General features: G+C 39.7%; 1 protein-coding gene across 1 annotated transcript; it reads right to left on the reverse strand.

The window, feature by feature from the left end:
• Nucleotides 1-345: 345 nt before the first annotated feature.
• On the reverse strand, nt 346-18,609 carry RAB21 (RAB21, member RAS oncogene family). The gene is made up of 7 exons (XM_042468903.1): nt 18,195-18,609; nt 8,519-8,578; nt 8,266-8,373; nt 7,818-7,881; nt 6,947-7,001; nt 5,908-5,996; nt 346-2,153 (listed from the first exon to the last, which is right to left on the reverse strand). The coding sequence occupies exons 1-7, from the start codon at nt 18,375-18,377 to the stop codon at nt 2,014-2,016; spliced, it is 699 nt and encodes a 232-aa protein (XP_042324837.1). The 5' UTR covers nt 18,378-18,609; the 3' UTR covers nt 346-2,013.
• Nucleotides 18,610-19,133: the final 524 nt, after the last annotated feature.

A 19,133-nucleotide genomic window follows, 5' to 3' on the forward strand; every position in this document is an offset into this window, starting at 1 on the left:
ATTCGCTGGTCTGAAACTATACTTAGAAGACTTTGCATGTTAGATAGATTCCAAATGAACCTGTGAATGTTGTCTTTGGAGAGAAATGGTGATTACATACAACTTAAGTTTTATTTTTAAAAAAGAATTCTATAGGCATTTTATAGTGATGCCTCTCATCTCTTGTCTCACCTCTCAGAATAATGTTTAACTTGAGTTGGGAAAGCCAGACTACTGATTTTAAGAGTCATCTATATTAATGCAAATGAAGAAATAATCTTCTAAAATCAGTTTTGGATCATTGTTGTTTGAGTCTATCTTCACTTGCAACTGTTCCAGGCAAAATTCATTACAGAAAAATAGTTGTAAGTAGAAGATATGAAATATGAATATTTAATAAAGATAAAGCAGCTTACAGCAGCACATAATAGAAGTCACAGTAAATGAGCCACTTACACATTATGTATTTTAACAGATAATCTAATTTACAATTTCGGTAAGGATTAAGGTACAGAGTACAATGTACATATTAAATCATGGCCATGTGTGACAGCTAATTTCTTCCCACAAATGTGAGTTAATTTCAGTGTAAACTTGGGTGGGATAATCAATGCATGCAGTGTTTTCTAAAACTATTGCTCTTAAAAGTTACTGTGTCAGGTTCTAGAAAATGAAGTTAATAGGATGTGTGTCAGATTCCCTGTGTGACTATTCTGATGTTCCTGCATGCATATCCATAATTTTTTAATCCAAAAAATTCAAATCACCACATGTGATTTTAGAATCACATGAGCCTGTTTCTAAAGGCCAAACTATGTACTGGCATTTTCTTAACCAAAATGTTTACAAAATAAGTGAAATTTCCCTCAAGTCAAAAATATTCTGCTCTAGCCTTGATGAAAGCAGTTCCAGGTTTATTTTCCATGTTTCTGTTCCTTCGAAAGATGGCTTACTTTATACTGATGTTCAAAATTCATTTAACTGAAAAACAAAGTGGATTTAAAACAAAGCCTATACAAGAATGATAGCCAGGTTCCTCCCAATTTTCAATCACCTATGAAAAGAAAACCATTGAGTCAACCTATTTTCACCTTGTATTGGTTTTTCAACAGGTAGAAAAATCATTACACAAGGAAGCAAGGATTTAAGACATCAAAAGTTTTATGAGCAGATCTTGTTTAGTGATTATCAGATGGAAAAGGCCAAGACCCTGTGCCATTTAAGTTGCTGAAGCCATTGAATATTTTAGGCATGTCAAAATTCCATTAGTAGATTTAAGTGTAGCAGCAGTTCACAACACTCCAACTACATTCTTGGACCTAAATGTTAGACCAATACTTGCCAGAAAATATTCAAAAACGTGTGGAAACTTCAGAGCAAGCAAAAAATAGTCACCAGCTAACAAGGAGAAAAGTGTATAATAGGTAATCAAACCTGTTATCTTTTCATCAACTGTTATTCACTTCACAATCACTGAAAAGACTAATATACATATTTTTGCACCTGACTTGTAAAAGCAGATAAAATATTTAATATGTATTTTACAATTTATTTTACCAGCATGGAATACAGGATGAATATATCAAAGTAGTCAGACAGTTATAACTTGATGCCATCCCTGCAAAAATAGTATCAGGTATTTGCTAATTAAAAAGAAATCAATTTGCAATTTTGAAGTGATACAGTTCAATCCACCACAAAATACAAAGGGCTGCAAAAAATGTCTCATTCCAATAGTGTATATAAGTTATTAAATAATGATCTCATTTAAAATATAAATGAAGCCATAAGTCTTTCCCACATGCAATATTATTCATTATTAAAGAAACATGTAAAAAGGCCATTGGTTTGCTTTGTTAACCATTGTAGAAAATGCCAATTCTCTGGTCACATACTTCACTAGTTTAGCACTTAATGGTACTGAATTGTTACAAATGATTTTAAATACTGTTAATTCCAATTCTCCACTGATAAAGAATGAGACTTGAATATGGCAGTCTTCACTAAGGAGCCAAGATGCACAGTCTTATGCAATTATCCAGATGAACAACATCCTCCACTGCTCTGAACTGCTGGCTCATCATCAATTATCTGTACTCCACGCCTTCCAGCTCCTGACTGACTGGAACCATTGCCTCGTGCTCTCTCATCAATTTGCGCCGTTTCTATCATTCCTAGAATTTAAGAATAGCACATTAGCTTGGGTTTACAAATATACAAATGTGAAAGTAATATTAATTCAGAAAAAAATTAAAAGGTTTTCAAATGATATTTTGATGCTTATTAATTATCAGAATATTTATAAAGTTCACTACAGTACACAGCACAGCCCATACATAATGTTCAATAGCTATACCACTGGGAATTGACACCAAGCATTAAATGTGTAGCTGCCAATTTTGTCCAGAGGTGAAATTAATTAAAAATCAATTTGGTTAAATCTTAAAGTGGAACATTAAATGGAACACCTTTGGTTGGTTACCATTTTACCACAGAGATCATAAGCCCCAAATGATTCAGTAGCCATTACTTGCCAAACAATAACATACAGTGGAGCCTTGCCTTACGCAGGGATCTGTTCCGGACACACACACACCCTGCATAAGGCAAATACTGTGTAAGCTCAAGTCCCATTCAATAAAATGGGTCTTGTGCTCGCGGTGGTGCAGCTTCCACAGAAACTGGAAGCCACGTATGGAGTGGGCGCACTGTATTTCTCTATTTCTAATAGTATAGATGTTTCTTTAATTTTGACTTGACAGACCAATGGCCATGCATGCATTACTAACAAAATGCATGGCCAGGTTACCTCAAAGGATGATTCCACAATTAAACTGGATCCTATAGATCAGGGGTAGGCAACCTGCGGACCGCGGGCCGGATGCGGCCCAACGAGGCCTTGGGACTGGCCCCAGCCCGGTCCTGCCACCGATTGCCACTGGGGCCTTTGGCCTCTCGCACGAGGGGCATGGTGGGACAATTGTCTAGAGAAGCCTCAGAAACATGCATTTATCTTAACATTTTTTTAAAAAATCAGCAATTTTTTATGTGTCCTCCATTTTTTATTTAAAAAGTGCCCTCCATTTGTCCCGGTTTATTTATTTATTTTTAAAATATTTAATTATTTATTTTTTGGCTTCAGCCCCCCCAGTTGTCTGAGGGATAGCAACCCGGCCCCCGGCTCAAAAGGGTTGCCTACCCCTGCTATAGATGCAGGTGTTCTATGACTTAGAAAAATGATGGGGAACCTTCTTTGGCTTGGGAAACAGATATAGTACTGTAATTCTTAAGAATGTTGACATTTCCTGTCAAATATACAAGACAATGATTCTACGCATGTCTAGTTAGGAGTCGCCTAAGTGCAACAGCCTCTTTGGTGTTTTCTCCAGTAATCAGTCAATGAGACTTGTGGACTGGCTAGGGAACTGGTGAGGGTCACACATGAGGGCTATGGGTCAGGGACCTTTATACACAAAATCTAAAATGAGAAATATAGTACATGCTTCTCCACCTCCCCCCCCCCAAAAAAAAGTTGTCAGCTTCTATTTCTTAAGCTATGAGGTACAAAATAGCCTAGGCCAAAATAGGACACTGACAAGCAATTTAAGTCCCAGCATCTTATGTGCCAGGTATGCCTGTTCTTGGAGAAGTCAGATATGGCCACAACGGTACATGCCTAGGTTACATCTCATCAGGATTACTGTAATGCACTCTATGTGGGGTTAACTTTGAAAAGTGCTCAGAAAGTTCAGATGTTCTAAAGAGCTGCAGCCAGGTTGTTAACTCGAATTGGCTACAGAGAGCATACAACTCCCTTTTTGCAACAGCTCCATCGTCTGTCAGACTATTTCTGAGCAAAATTCAAAGTGCTGGTTTTGACCTATAAAGCCCTATAGGGCTTGGGTCCAGGCTACTTGAAGGATCATATCTCCCTGTATGAGCCCCTCAGCATACTGAGATCATTGGGAGAGGTGCTTCTTTTTGTCTCACCATGCTCTCAGGCATGTTTGGTGGGAACAAGGGAGAGGGCCTTTTCAGTAGCTGCTTCCAAGCTTTAGAACCCAGGGAGGCCAGAATGGTGCCATCCCTGCTGTCCTTCCAGCAGGATATAAAGACATTCTTGTGCAGGCAGGTCTTTGCAAACTGATAAGGACTGGGTTTTTAATGTTGTGCAACATAAATTTTAATGTTTTGTATTTTAACATATTATATTTTAATTTATAACTGTTTTAACTCTTAAAATTGTTTCATTTTTTAAATTTTTATATTTATGTTTTAATACTACTATACTGTTTTTTAATTGTATCATTTTATATTTGCTGTTCACTGCCTTGAGCCCCTATATTGGGAGAAAGGCAGGATATAAGAAAATAAAATCTTCTTCTTCTTCATATACCTTTTAGATGGATACTATTTCATATATGAGATGTAAAAAGGTATTTAAGGGGCTGTACAGACTGGCATCTTTGGCCAGCCTGGGGGTGGAGTCAAGACATGGCATCTACATGATGCACACCCCAACTATGCCCCCAGACTGGCATGACGCCACACATTGCACCACACGGTGTAACAGCACTGCTCTGGTGCTGCATCTACACGACCCAGTACCAAAGGAGTGCCAAAAAGCCATGGTTCTGCAGCTATGATGCCCTTTCCCTGGTGCAGAAAGGAGCTGCTTTTTGTGGCTCTTTTTTGTGCTACAGAAAGGTGAGATCAGGACCGCAGCATGTGGCCCCAGTCTGATGCAAAAAAGAACTGATTGTACAGCCCCTAAGTTGTACAACCACATTTGCAGCAGTGATTTAAAAGTGCACTTCAGATTTATAGAAAGGAACAAGTTGTTTATCTGTAACTATGGTTTTTCAAGTAGTTACCTGCACCTTCACAGCAATAGGGCCTGCTGCCCATTTGTGAAAGGCACAGAGACTACAAAAAATAGGTTGCTTAGGTGTAGCTTTTCAAGCAGTCATCTCTGTTCTCTTGCAAATGGGGGCAAGACCCATTGGTGTACGGTACAGATACCACCAAGAATAACAAGATTTTTTGTCTCACCATGCTCTCAGGCATACAATAAAATTCAATCATGTGCAAAAAATATCCGAAGCTACAAACTGATTACTGTTCAGACACTGAAAACATGAACAGTGTATCCTGTGGTGGGTGCATTTAAATTAGGGGCTGGCAACTGCTGGAGGCCAAGGCAGTGGCATCCCCACATCAGGTGTCATCAGGTGCAGATGGTGGAGCTTCTGGAGCAGCACACGTTTGCATCCATGTCACCTCATCCTTTTCCCAATGAGGAAAGGACATGACAGCGGGCAGAAGAGCCCGACTGGATATCACCCCCTTTTCTGGGGTGTCACCCAGTGTGAGCCACACTACCACACACATACCATGATGCCACCAGGCTAGGGGGATGCCCCTGCCTTCCCCCAACACTTCTAGTTCAATGTAAGTACTGTACTTTAACTCTTATCAAAAAAAGAAACCATACCCTGGTGAAAATCTGTCCTGGATGCACTGACACCCCTTCTCTTTTCTATTCTTTCATCCATCCAGCTTTTAGGATGAGCACAAACAGTTGTGCCTGATAGAATTTTGTAAGTTGTTTGCCATTGTTTTCCTTGCTTCATCCTTTAGATCTTTCATCACATGCCCCTATGTTTTACCTTTGACTTACACACAGGTCTTCCCAAAATCCAAAATTTTGGCTCCAAAACCTACCCTCGACTTATACATGAGGTCGACTTATAGATGAGTATATAAGGGTACAGAACACAGGTTCTGTAAACACTCGTTTAGAAATTAGCTTCATTTGTGCTGCATTTTAAAGGCAACAAATCAAGAATTGGTTACCATTATGCTTTCAAGTTTCTTAATTTTACACCATTAATCTGGGCAGCTATCTATAAATACATAAAAACATACTTTTACACAGGTCAAGAAAGAGTTCTTCTATTCCTTTGTTCTGTTTGGCCGATGTGTGATAGTGTTTTGCTCCAACTGATTCTGCATACCTACAAAAAAGGAGGGGAGGAGCCTTTAATCTTCAACTGGAAAATAAGAGCAACTTTTACAAATATTATTCTATGTTTTAACAATGCTATAGCAAGCACCAAATTTGGGTCTTTTTGGAAACTAGCATAAAGAGACTAAATAATCGGTAAAATAACTGCAAGCACTACATGTGAAGCTGCTGTTAATTAATAGTTCAATGTGTTGTTAAATTTATCTCCAAGGTCTCCACTAAATAGTACTCAAGGTTGCCAACAGTAAAATGCAAAATAAAATACATCCCATTTTGGGAGAAAGGAAAGATATAAATTCCCCAAATAAATAAATAAACATGAAACATAAAAAGCAAATCAGACAAAAACACACCAACAAATCTAATAACAGCAGCAGTCAGCTGAATAAACTGCACCATATTTACAACAATCATAACAAGCTGGCTTATAAAGCCAACACCTGTCCACCTGCTTTCCAAAACCTGAGTATAGTCCACACTTCACTGAAGAAAAGTAGTGCAAAAACAATTAGTTACAATGCATTCTGTATCATCAAGAGCATCATTCTATATTTCCATAAAAGGGGCAAGTCTGTCTTAGTGTTCAAGGCAAGAGTCCCCTTAGCTGCTGGTTACAGAACTACAGCAAACTGCTGCCATAAAGTGTTCCTTATAATCAGATGCCACAGTCAAGCCACTGATAACTTATAGAATCAATTCCAAATATATAGAGAGAGTAAGGCGCTTTACTATAACCTGTAAAAAAAACCAAAATAATATGAAAGGCAAAAAGATTAGATGAAAAGTTACTGTGGTCAGCTTTGACTGTTTTAATGCTTTGCAATTTGAGGTACATGCAGTGCAAGTTCAGGCAGAACCAAAGCAGTCTAATCCAGTGCATCTGGACCACAAGTGTTGTAACACCTTCAAAGTAAGAGAAATTAAGAGCTTTAAACTTACGTTTCCGCTTCTTGAACAGAGACATGTCTTTCCTTGTCCAAGTCTATTTTGTTACCTGTCAGAAATTCAAACTCCTTAGTGATCAAAATAGTGAAAGGTATACAGCCTGCTTAACATTAATGGCCTATCTTCCAACTAGTTCTGATAGCACTTTCCAAACCCAGGTGACTGATCTGCCTCTACATCCACCCAGTTATTATCCAGGTGGCACTAGTTAGCTCATCAACCTCAAACTCCCAAGACCCTTTAATCAGCTCCTCACTGAAAATGAAAAAAGCAAAGGCCATGATATGCACCCTCCCCTTCTCTAAATAATTCTTGCTACATCCTTTTATTGCACTCTCCAAAATGTGTTCTCTTTTGCAATTACACAGGAAGCTGTGGTGATTACTAAAGTAAAAAAAAAAAGTTGTAACTAAGCTCAAAGAGCTATTATCTGTCAGCAAGAATTATCAGGAATATGTGAATATAACTACAACTGAGGAAATTTTTCATCATTTTCAGCAATAGCAATGCTAAGTACACTGCAGCTAATTCCTAAAGAAACTTGGTTTCATCCCCCCCCCCTCCGGCATGGGGAGCACTTAGCTAGACAAGTACTTCTAACAGGGTTCCAAAAAGCTTGTGAAATCTATGTTTAAAAGCTTTCACGTTATCAGTATTGCCATGTTACTTCCCACTTTTCCATCTGTTCAGTTTTAAAGTGGCTAGCTATTGTTTCTTTTGCAACAATGAACAACCAGCCAAAAATGCCCCTGATAAATATATTTTAAAAGCACTACTAGAGGATCTGTTCTAATTTAAACATAAATTAGCACTTAAGCTAAAGAAGTCTCAGCCAATTAATAATGCATAAGGGCCAAAAGCTTACCAACTATGCATAGACAAATTTCATTTCCCAACATTTTTCTTAATTCCTTGACCCAGTTTTTTACCTGCAAGGGTGAGAAGAAGTTTTAAGTGTTGCATGTCAGTATTACTACTATAACAAGCACCTCACTGCAAAAAGATTCCTCCAAGTGAATCATATAATATTGAAACAAGCAGGCAAACGTTCCTAAATCCCTTAGCTCCCTGCATTAAACTTAAAATCCAATATCCACTTACCTGGAAGTAAGCCTCACTGAACAAACAGGCATAGGTCTGTAGTGAAATGGCATTTGAGATCAACTCTGCAAACATTTTCTGAACTGACTTTATAGCACAAATGCAGGGTGGCCACTTGCACAGCTAAAAAGCTCAATAGTGATTTAAAAAAGAAATAAGCAATTTAAAAATAGCAAGCCCCATACATTCATGTATGGAAATGTTATAATTACCTTCTGAAAAGAGTCTTCATCTGTTATATCATACACTAAAATAGCTCCATTAGAATCTCTGTAGTAAATGGGACCCAGTGCATGAAATCTCTCTTGCCCTGCTGTATCCTGCATGTAACAAAGATATTTATATTAGTACTTTTTAAAATGCTAACAGCAAAATCAATGTTATTTTGATGCCCCTTACTGTTTTGCTGTAGTAAATGGATTGATATTTTTAGAGAGATAACCAAGAAATCTGATATGCACATACCCATATTGCTAGGTTTACTCTTTTTCCTCCGATGTTCAGTTTCTTTGTTAGAAAAGATGCCTACAAATGAAGAACATATACACATTAACATCTGACATCTTCAGCTGGATAGTGTAGAATTGTTCTACAAATTTTGCAGCCATAAAAATATTATCATAAGAATGCAATGGACATTTTGGCTATGATTTGAGCTTGCAGTATGACTCTGGAGACCAGGGTTCAAATCCTGCTCAACTATGGAAACCCAATGGCTGACTCTGGACAACTCATTCTCAGCCTAAGAGGAAAGCAACAGCAAATTTTCTCTAAATAAATCTTGTCAAGACACCCTAGGATAAGGTTGCCGTTGAAAGCATAGAATAACAACAAAATCGTGTATCTGAAATACTGCAGATTTCTCAATTAAATTCATACATTAAGGAAATCATCAAAATTTCCAGATATGTGTATGCAGAAATTTCCCCTTACATTTTTAAAAATAAATTACAGTGGTACCCCGGGTTACGAATATAATTCGTTCCGCGGCGCCGTTCGTAACCCGAAAGATTTCGCAACCCGAAAAAGCCATAGCCGCTAGCGCTGAAAGCCGCGATTTCGTGCGAAAAAGCGCCGAAAAGCACCAAAAAATTTTTCGTAAGCCGAAAAAAAAAACGTAACCCGAAACAGTTTTTTCCTATTTAATTTTTTCGTATCCCGGAAATTTCGTAACGCGGTGATTTCGTATCCCGGGGTACCACTGTATACTAGGATGAAGCTTTACCATATATTTTTTCTTCCACTGCTAGCTACTGTAAAATGAGGTTTTTCTTCATTATAGCTTGCTTAGACTGAACTCAGACTTTACGTACACTCATCCCTCCACATTTGCTGAGCTTAGGGGCACAGGATCCCCATGAATGTGGAAAAAACGCGAATAATAAAAACACTATGATTTTCCCTGAGAGAAGACTTCCCTAGGAATCTCTAGGTCCTCCAGGGTAACTCTGTGGTCAACAGCTGCCAGACACTGACCACAGAATTGCCCTGGAGGAGCTACAAATGCCTGGTGGAGTGTTCTATCTAGGAATCTCTAAATCCTTCAGTGTACCGTTTGGTTAAAGTTGGCCACAGAGTTGTGTTGGAGGACCTACTGTATTTACTCATAATGTATAAGTCTACAAATAATTGGTCAAAAATTGCCCCCAAAAAGCTGAACTGACTCATCTATGGGTCAATGTAAGTACTTTTCTTCAATTCTTATATTAAAAAAGAACCATCCCCTGGTGAAAAGCAAGAGTGTAATCAGTCCTAAAGGTACTGACACCTACTCTCTCATCCATCCAAACACAGTTATGCCTAATGGAATCCTGTTAAATTGTTAGGCTTTGCTTTCGTTTGTTTCACCCTTTAGATACTTTGTTGCATGCCACTTTATTTTACTCTCAACTTATCCACGAGTCTATCAAAATCCATAATTTTGTTGCCCTTGATTTATACATGAGATCAGTTTATAGTTGAATATATATGCTAGATATTCCTAAATAGAACATATTAATAAAATCCATAACTAATCAAATCTGCAAAAGACAATGTTGGAAATGTGGAAATACAAGTGTACATTGTTTTATTACTTTTACAGAAAATAAAAAGATGTCATATTTCAACAATCCGCTGATGCAGCAAAAGGTGCAGCAAAAGGAGTCAGACTAAAAATTACAATTAAAAAGGCTTATCATAAAAGCTAATCATATCAACTGTCTTCATAGCTGAAGAAGCAGCTGAGAGGGCCAAGTGTCCCCTTAGATTTGTACCCAAGTACAAATATCCAAATACAAGAGCAGAGCACACATGCAGTTAACAATCTAATTTCACTTCAATCTTCATGGAATACTAAGCAGAGTATAGTCAGGAAAACACATGCATTTTTATTTTGAATCTCAGCACACAGACCCCAAAAACAAGAAATGTGAAGACTAGAATAAAAATAAGGGAAACAGGAGGAAGGGTCCTTTTTTTCTATTGTTCAAATGAAAAAAAAATTGTAAAAATTGTGTACAGAATTACATTCTTATGAATGAATGCATTTGTTTTTAAAGAAGGAAAATGCACATTACTCTTCCAAAATGATCTTCATTAATCAGATAACTTACAATTACTACAAGCAATGTTCTTCTAATACTTTCTGGACACTACTTCAAAAAGCAAAACACCATAAATTAATTATAAGTAAACTTCAACATCCGATCACACTACCATCACCAGGTCTTGTGAATGTCTCATGACTTCACAGTCCTTTGAATTACTTAGTCTTGGTCTAACTGCACCACAACTAAGTTACCACAAACTAATGGATCAATGTACAAAGCAAATTTTTGAGTATGAATGCAGAATTATGTGAAACACTGCACTCAGAATTGCAATGCAGCAAGTCTACATGCCAGTGTAGTAGCATGATTTTCAAAACCAGTATGAAAGCAATAAGATCTAAAACTGATATGGTTGCTTAGCAATAAGAAATTCATTCTAGATTCCACAACATCTACTCCTAGGTAAGCTTTTGGTCTCATTTTCCAAAAATATTTGTGAAAGATAATAATAAGCAAGAATGGAAAAGAAATCCACTAGGTTCCTTTTCCCACATAAAATAGCAACTTTGCATCTTTGAGGATTGGCAAGGGGGACAATGCACTTCTTGTCCTTGTCCTTTTCTGACGCTTGTGATACATTTAGGAGAAAATGTACACAAAGCTATGTGCAAAAATGCATACAATTGAAGAAGGCAAACAGGCTTTAGTTAATGGGAATACAGCAAAATATATTATTATGCATGTATTACCAACAATATATACAAACATTGCACTTTAAGAAAACACGCACTAGAACATGCAAGATTTTCCAAGAAAATAGGAAAAATGTGTCCAATAAAGAACTAGGTTAGGAGGAGATTCCAAGAAAACCAACAACAATAACAAAATCAAATTAGCATAATTTCACAGTCATATCTCTACATTTTTTCATTATACAAAAGTTATTTTGTTCAAAGTCACACAGAAAGTTTATTTTGTTTCATGGAAAATATGATCCACATGCTTTGGAAACTCGTGGTTATGAATTTAGTTCTCATATGACGTGGTATTATTGTGCCCCTGTGTAGAGTAGGACTAGGGGATACCCAGGTTCAAATCACTACTTACACATGAAGCTGAGTGCCCCAGCCCCAAAGGGCTACTGTGAGCAAGAGGAAGACTGTGTAAGATACTTGAGTTTCATAGAGGTAAATGTTTTATTTTTAAAAATCAATTATAAATATCATTACAGGAAGTTATATTTGAGCACTGCAAAACTAGCAGGGTTCATTTCTCTATTCAAAGAAAGGGGGAAAGCTATATATACTGGAGGCAGATGCTGACTGTCTTCTTGTTGTTGCTCTGAAGACATATCTTAGAATACCCATCCCAACTATTAGTTACAGGTTGCTTGAGTTTCAATATTTCCCCATCAACAGCAATCGTTCAGTATAAAGCAGATAACCAACCCTGAACAACTCACAATGCGTGGCAAGGTTCTTCCATATATATTGTAGAGAAAAGGGAAACGCTGAGAAGCCCCACCTGCACTAGACTACAGACTTTTGGAACCTGCATAGTGGTAGGAACACAGACTAAAGAACTATGTAAAAAAAGAAAAGCAATGTCTTCTTTGCTATTCTTCTGCAGTAAGATGTTCTCAGAGTATGTATAGTAATATGCTTTCCACAGCAAACATTTTTGGGCACTAAACAGGATCAGAACTGATCCAACACGTGAAGGCACATTATCCTTGACCTAGAACATTCAAACATAAAACTGCCAAGGATCCAGCCTGGTTCTGGGATGCAATCTAATCTATACTGCAGAAATAATCCAGGTTGACACCACTTTAACTGTTATGCCTCAATGCTATGGAATCCTGGGTTTTGTAGTTTGTTGTGGCACCATAGTTCTGACAGAGAAGACTAAATAGCCAAAAAAAGTACAAATCCCAAATTCCATAGCATTCAGCCATGGCAGTTAAAGCAGTGTCCATTATTTCTGCAGTGCAGATAAGACCTTCACAAGGGCAAATTTACTTTAGTTGTTTGAAGTATGACATGCCAGATTTACATCAAGTAAAGAGCTCAAGCTGCCACTAACAGAAATATGTAGCTTACTTTTCAGGGAGCACGTTTTTCCGATTTGACCAGGTACTTATCAGGCCTTTCTTCTAGAACTGTACAATGACTTCAGTTTCTCCAAATAAACGGTCTTGTTCAGTGGCCCTGGATGTATACACTCATCATAAACAAATCCACCTGTAGCTCAATCACATGCAGAGGTGATCTCAACAGACTGCACATAAAGGCTCTAGATTTCACAACTCTCCACCAGCAGAAGAGTATGAACTACAGCAACAAGAGTTTCAAGTTACTCTCTTCCACAATGGAAACAACATTCAGGTGACAAACAACATGTTTGAATGCTTATATCAAAAATGGTATGTTTGTGGTTCATTTTACAAACTCTGCAGTACAGCTGAAGCCCAGAGAAGTAAATGTTAGAACATACGCCTGAAAGAGACTGCTAACTGAAACTGCAGAAATTTGGTATGAATTAGAGACTGACATTTGAGTGAGGTAGGGAAGGTGGAGAGCATTAATCAAGAACCTTGCTTTTCAGCACATAACACCTCTGAAGCATACAAAAGGAATTCCACTATAAACAAAGAGATCTGTTTACACCCTTGTATGACTGACATAGCTCTGCTGCTCTTTTGCTCATTTTTGTTTGCTATTCCATTCTTTTGTGGGGAAATCACTGTTGTTAACTGACCACATACCTGCAGTTTCTCAATCTGTTCCCATCTTCACCACAGACATTACCTGAAGTTTTCAGCCAGTGTTTCCCAAACTTAGTTTTTCCTGATGTTTTGGACTTCAGTTCCCAGAAGCCCTAACCAGTTGGGCCAACAATCAGGAATTCTGGTCCTGATGAAGTCCAAAACATCTGGAGGACCAAAGTCTGGGAAACACAGTTTTAAGCCCTTACTTCAGAAAACCTCCCACATGCGCATGAAAACCTTTGTACAAGGTTAGCCAGCCTTTAAAGAGACCCTTTTTGATCTCACAGCAAGAAAAAATTGGGCCAAGTTAAATTCACAAAATGCATTATGCAAGATTTGAATTTCACATGATGTGAAGCTTGCATGATGTATTTGGTGCATTTTGGCTGGCCCAATAAAGATATCACCGTTTTGTGGGTTTTGCTGCACGGCCAACACGCTACCCATTAATTGATACTGTTACCTTGGATATATTTTGTAAAAGTCTAATGCTACCAAATATTTACTAAAGAACCAGTTTCATTCAAGATATGGTACAGAATCAACATGGGACAGCCTGGAAGCTTTTATAAACTATAAAACCAAGTACAGTGGGTCTTCCATATTCACTAGGGTTAAAGGTGTAGGACCCTCATGAAAGCGGGAACAGCCCAATTTTTTTAAAAGAAAAATTAAATTTGAAAGAATACCTCTCTAAGTTGTTGTTAGCCTTCAAGTCATTTCTGACGTACGGCAAACCTATCATGGGGCTTTCTTGACAAGATTTGCACAGAGGATATTTGCCATTGCCTTCCCCCAAGGCTGAGAGCATGTGACTTGTCCAAGGTCACCCAGGGTGTTTCATGGACGAGCTCAGAATCAACCCTGTTCTTCTGATTCACAGTCCAACACTCAAGCCAATAATGCACGCTGGCTCTAGCACAAATCTATGCTCAGCATCTGCTGTAAGGTGACCACAGAAGTGCGCTGGAGGACCTACAAATGCCCAAGTGTTCTCTCTAGGAATCTATAGTTCCTCTAGCACAACCATAAAATCAGTATCTTTGGGACCTACAAATGCCTAGTTTTCTCTCTTGGAAACTCTAGCACAACTCTATGGTCAACATCTGCTGTAATTTGATAACAGAATTACGCTAAATGACCTACAAATGCCTAAAGAAGTGTTCTGTCTAGGAATCTCTAGGCCCCTGCAGCATGATTCTTTGGTCACGTTCTGGCAGAGTCACACTGCAGGACCTGGAGATGCCGATAGAGAACACCTCTTAATCCGTGAATAAGCAAATCCGCAAAAGTCACACCCGCAGACGTGGACTATACGACTCCTCACCTTAGACCTGAAAACAGGAACAAGAGACAGTAGTTTTAAAAAAAGTTTTTTTAAACAACAACAACAACAACACTAATGCTATTTTCAAGGTGATCAAGAACTCTGCCGTGAGAGTGACCATGCCAAACTCAAGGGCCAGTGCCTGAGCATGCACACGAGAGGAGGAATCCCCTTCCTGACCTCTACACTGACACACAGAGACCCGTGTAGAAAGGCAGTTCAGTCTGTGATAAGCCCTCCAAGGCAAGGCAGCCATTTCTTGCTGTTGCCGCCTCCTCCCCCCCAGTAGAAGCAACACCTTAAAGGGGGGGGTGGCATCACTGCTCATCAAACACCAATCTTTTGGTTGAAACAGGATGTGGCATTCAACTGCATCCCTTTAAAATGCTTTAAGAGATGGTGGGAGTGGGGTGAAGCTCAGTCGAAGGAAAAAGGAGAGCCCCCCCAAAAAAAAAATTAAAAGTAAAATTACAAATGTCAAAATTTTAATTTTAAATTTTTTTTACAATGTAAGTGAGTTATTGAATCAGTCAGCCGACTATATCAAATGATTAAAAAAGAAAAGACAAAACCTGAAGCATGGGCAAAAGTACAAAAACAACATCATTAATGAGGAAGCACATTGACAAGTGAGAAAATATAAAATATTTTTAAAATATTAAAAATTAAGAAAACCAGCCCCTCAGGAAACTAAAATTTTACCCATAAGCCATCAAGACAAACCCTTGATCAAAGGCTTACTTCCTCAGTTTAGCTACATAATATGCAAAGAGGGCCACTTTTTTAAGTCACAAAAGGATTAGCCCCTTCCAAAAGGAAAATCAGCTTGGACTCGTCATCCCACCCCCTCCAACCACAGTAGCTCCTCATAATTCACGGATGTCGGATCTGCAACCTTGAAAATCTGTGGAGGAGCAACCTCTGCTATTTTTAATAGGGTGCACCCCTTTGCACGCCCCATTCAAGCCTATGGGGCTTGAATATGCACAAGCCTCTATTTTGGCCGGGGGTGGGTGGGTTGCGGAACGCTGCTAGGATTCACTCAGGATGTAACTTTCTTTTTCTTGTTATCACATTCACTCACCACTGGACAGTATGCGGCCTGTATACAACCTGGGCTTCTCCAGGCTGGCCCCACATCTTTTACAAACTGGGAAAATCCCATTCTTGAAAAGCTGCGAGAGAATCCCGGTTGCATACAAGCTGCATACTGCCCAGCGATGGGTGAATGCAATAAGATTGGTTTTAAGAAAGTTACATCCCAGGTATATCCCAGCAGCAATGCTAATGCCATAATCTGTCTCAAGGGTGCTACAGATCCCCTTTGCATGCTGGTATTCCAGACTAACATGACCATGTCTCTGTATTGCTCTTGTGGCCCAACTGTAGTTTGAAACAGGTTGAAGTAGTGGTCTCTGATGGTACCATATATCCAACAGTGCAATAAGTAGTGGGCATGATCTGCAACGACAAATGCCCCCCTATGCAAATTATTTTCTTGAATAGGAATACCCTCATAGTGGCCTTGCAACATCCTGGTTTCCATTTGCTCAAATCAGAGTTGTATAAAGGCCGGGCGCAAGTTTGATTAGTTTTTAAAGTTTTTTTAAATAAACATTTAACACTTTAACCAGACCTTCACTATGTAAATACATGTAGGTTGGGTGTATGATATTATAATTTGAAGGTATAGTTTTAATTGTGCTAGTTTCAGATTATGGAACAGCCTGCCAGAGGAGATTGATCAGGTTACCAGTTTGGATGCCTTTAAAAAGGCCGTCAAGATGGATCTCTTCTGAAAGGCCTTTCCTGTATAGTATTCCTAGCCGCTAAATTGAACCCACCACCATATGAATTTTCTGAAAGCCCACTCAACCCTCTTTGATTATTTCAATGTATAATTTTTAACTGTTATTGTGTTTCATTGATATTTTAAGGGGAGGGAGGGAGGGAATAATTGGGCGACCATTTATGTATTGTGTGGATTTTTAACTGTAAGCAACTTCGATTGTCTTTGGATAAAGAAGCAGGGTATAAATAAAGCTTTTATAGCAATAGCAAGTACATTTCTATACCACTTATCGCTGCACTAAAGTGTAAGCTAATTGCCCCCAACAACCTGGGTACTCAGTGTCCATTATTTCTGCAGTGCAGATAAGACCTTCACAAGGGCAAATTTACTTTAATTGTTTGAAGTATGACATGGAAGGATGCAAGCCTGAGTTGAGATTGAGCCCTTTTGCTGGTATTGAACTCGCACCCTTATGGTTTGTGAGTGAGTGGCTTCAGCACAGGCATTTAACCAATGCGCCACCAGGGTACATTATTTTATTTATTAGTTGTTTATGTCACAACTGTTAGCATGGCATTCACTGGAATACGGGAATTAGGATTTTTAAGTAATCTTAGTGCAAAAAAGCATTCCTCGGGATTCTGAATAGTGTGAAATAGGAGGAGGTCAATGGGGGGAAGGGGTGAAGGGTTGTCATATTGAGGAGGGTAACAGTTTTGGGTACCATGCATAAAACAATATAGACAAGTAAGTTCAGAGAAGGCAGGGCAACAAGAATAGCAAGAGGTGTGGAAAACAAAATATATGAGGAAAGTTTTAAAGCGGCGGGCATTTTCTTATCCTTCCTTTTTTCCACTGTTGACAGCTTCCAAGATCTAATACCATAAAAGTCTATCTACATTGTCTAGTTACATCACTTTTATACCACTGTAATAGCGTGACCACTAGACTTGGGCTGCAGGGCAGAATTAATGCAATTTTACGCCACTTTTAACTGCCATGGCTCAATGCTATGGGATTCTGGGATTGGTAGTGAGAGCTAGTTTGCCTTGCCACAGCAAACGACAGTTCCCAGGATTCTATAGTACGGAGCCATGGCAGTTAACATGGTATCAAAATGGATTATTTCTGCAGTGCAGACGCAGCCCAGCATGGACTGAACTGGTGCCTCATATAAACAGATATACATACACATTGAGAAACTGGAGCGTGTCCAAAGGAGGGCAACTAAAATGGTGAAAGGTCTGGAAACCATGCCCTATGAGGAACGACTCAGGGAGCTGGGGATGTTTAGCCTGGAGAAAAGAAGGTTAAGAGATGATATGATAGCCCTGTTTAAATACTTGAAGGGATGTCATATTGAGGAGGGAGCAAGCTTGTTTTCTGCTGCTCCAGAGAACAGGACCCATTGGAGCAATGGATGCAAGCTGCAGGAAAAGAGATTCCACCTCAACATTAGGAGGAACTTCCTGACAGCAAGGGCTGTTCGACAGTGGAACACACTCCTTCCTCGAAGTGTAGTGAAGTCTCCTTCCTTAGAGGTCTTCAAACAGAGACTGCATGGCCATCTGTCAAAGGGGATGCTTTGATGGAGAGTTCCTGCATGGCAGAATGGGGTTGGACTGGGTGGCCCTTGGGGTCTCCTCCAACTCTAGGATTCTAACCCCAGGGATGCCCCTGGCCCCAGGCTGACCTCCCTCCCTCGCTCCCTCCTTCTCTACCTGGAGGGTGGTGATGTGCTTGTCGTTGAACTTGTTCTCGCAGTAGCGGAGCACCAGGGAGGTCTTCCCTACGCAGCCTTCCCCGAGCAGCACCACCTTGAAGGAGAAGCTCCGCCCGCCGCCAGCAGCAGCAGCAGCAGCAGTCCCAGCACCTGCGCCTGAAGTGGCCGCTGCCGTCGCCATCCGCAGCCAAGGGGCCGCCAAGGCCTCACATCAGCCACAGCGAGACCCCTACGGAGCGGGCAGAGCGAGGAAGAGGGGACGGAACGCGAAGGAGGAGAAGAAGAAGAAGAAGCGGGGCCGGCCTCGGGCGCAGCAGCAAGAGCCAAACCGAAACACCCCCCTCGCTCGGCCTCCCTCAAATGGCGTCGGCGGCCTTCTTCTTCCTCCTACGTCATCGGTCACGCGACGCGGCGCTCTGTGTTGACGCCACGCCCCCCTAGGAAAAGAAGCCGAAGGAAGCGGAGGAGGAGATTCTTAAGTTAGCCCAAAGGGGCGGGGCGATGAGTAGGCGTGGCCTAATCGCTTCTTCGTCGCCCCGCCTTCTTTTTTCTTCAAGGCGCGAGGCGGCGTCCGTTGGGCCGTTGGCGCATGCGCAACGCAGCAATATGGGAAAGCGGAAGGGGATGAATAAATAAATGAATAAATAAAGTGTGTGTGTGTGGTTTTTTTTCTCTTTCTGCAGTTTTCAAAGAGTGTTAAGCCTGATTCGGCTTAGATAAGGCAAAGAAAAAGTAGCTTTGTGGTGACTTTAAAACAAACTGTTGTATCATATTCATAATATACATAAATATATATATACACTCACACAGAGTACCTACAGCTGCCTTGGGTCCCAACTTGGGAGAAAGGCAGGATAAAAAAATAAAAATAAACATATATATATATATATATACACACACACACACATATTTTTGCTTACATGAGGCACCAGTTCAC

This window comes from Sceloporus undulatus, chromosome 5 (assembly GCF_019175285.1).
Source record: "Sceloporus undulatus isolate JIND9_A2432 ecotype Alabama chromosome 5, SceUnd_v1.1, whole genome shotgun sequence".
In the NCBI taxonomy this organism is placed as follows: domain Eukaryota; kingdom Metazoa; phylum Chordata; class Lepidosauria; order Squamata; family Phrynosomatidae; genus Sceloporus; species Sceloporus undulatus.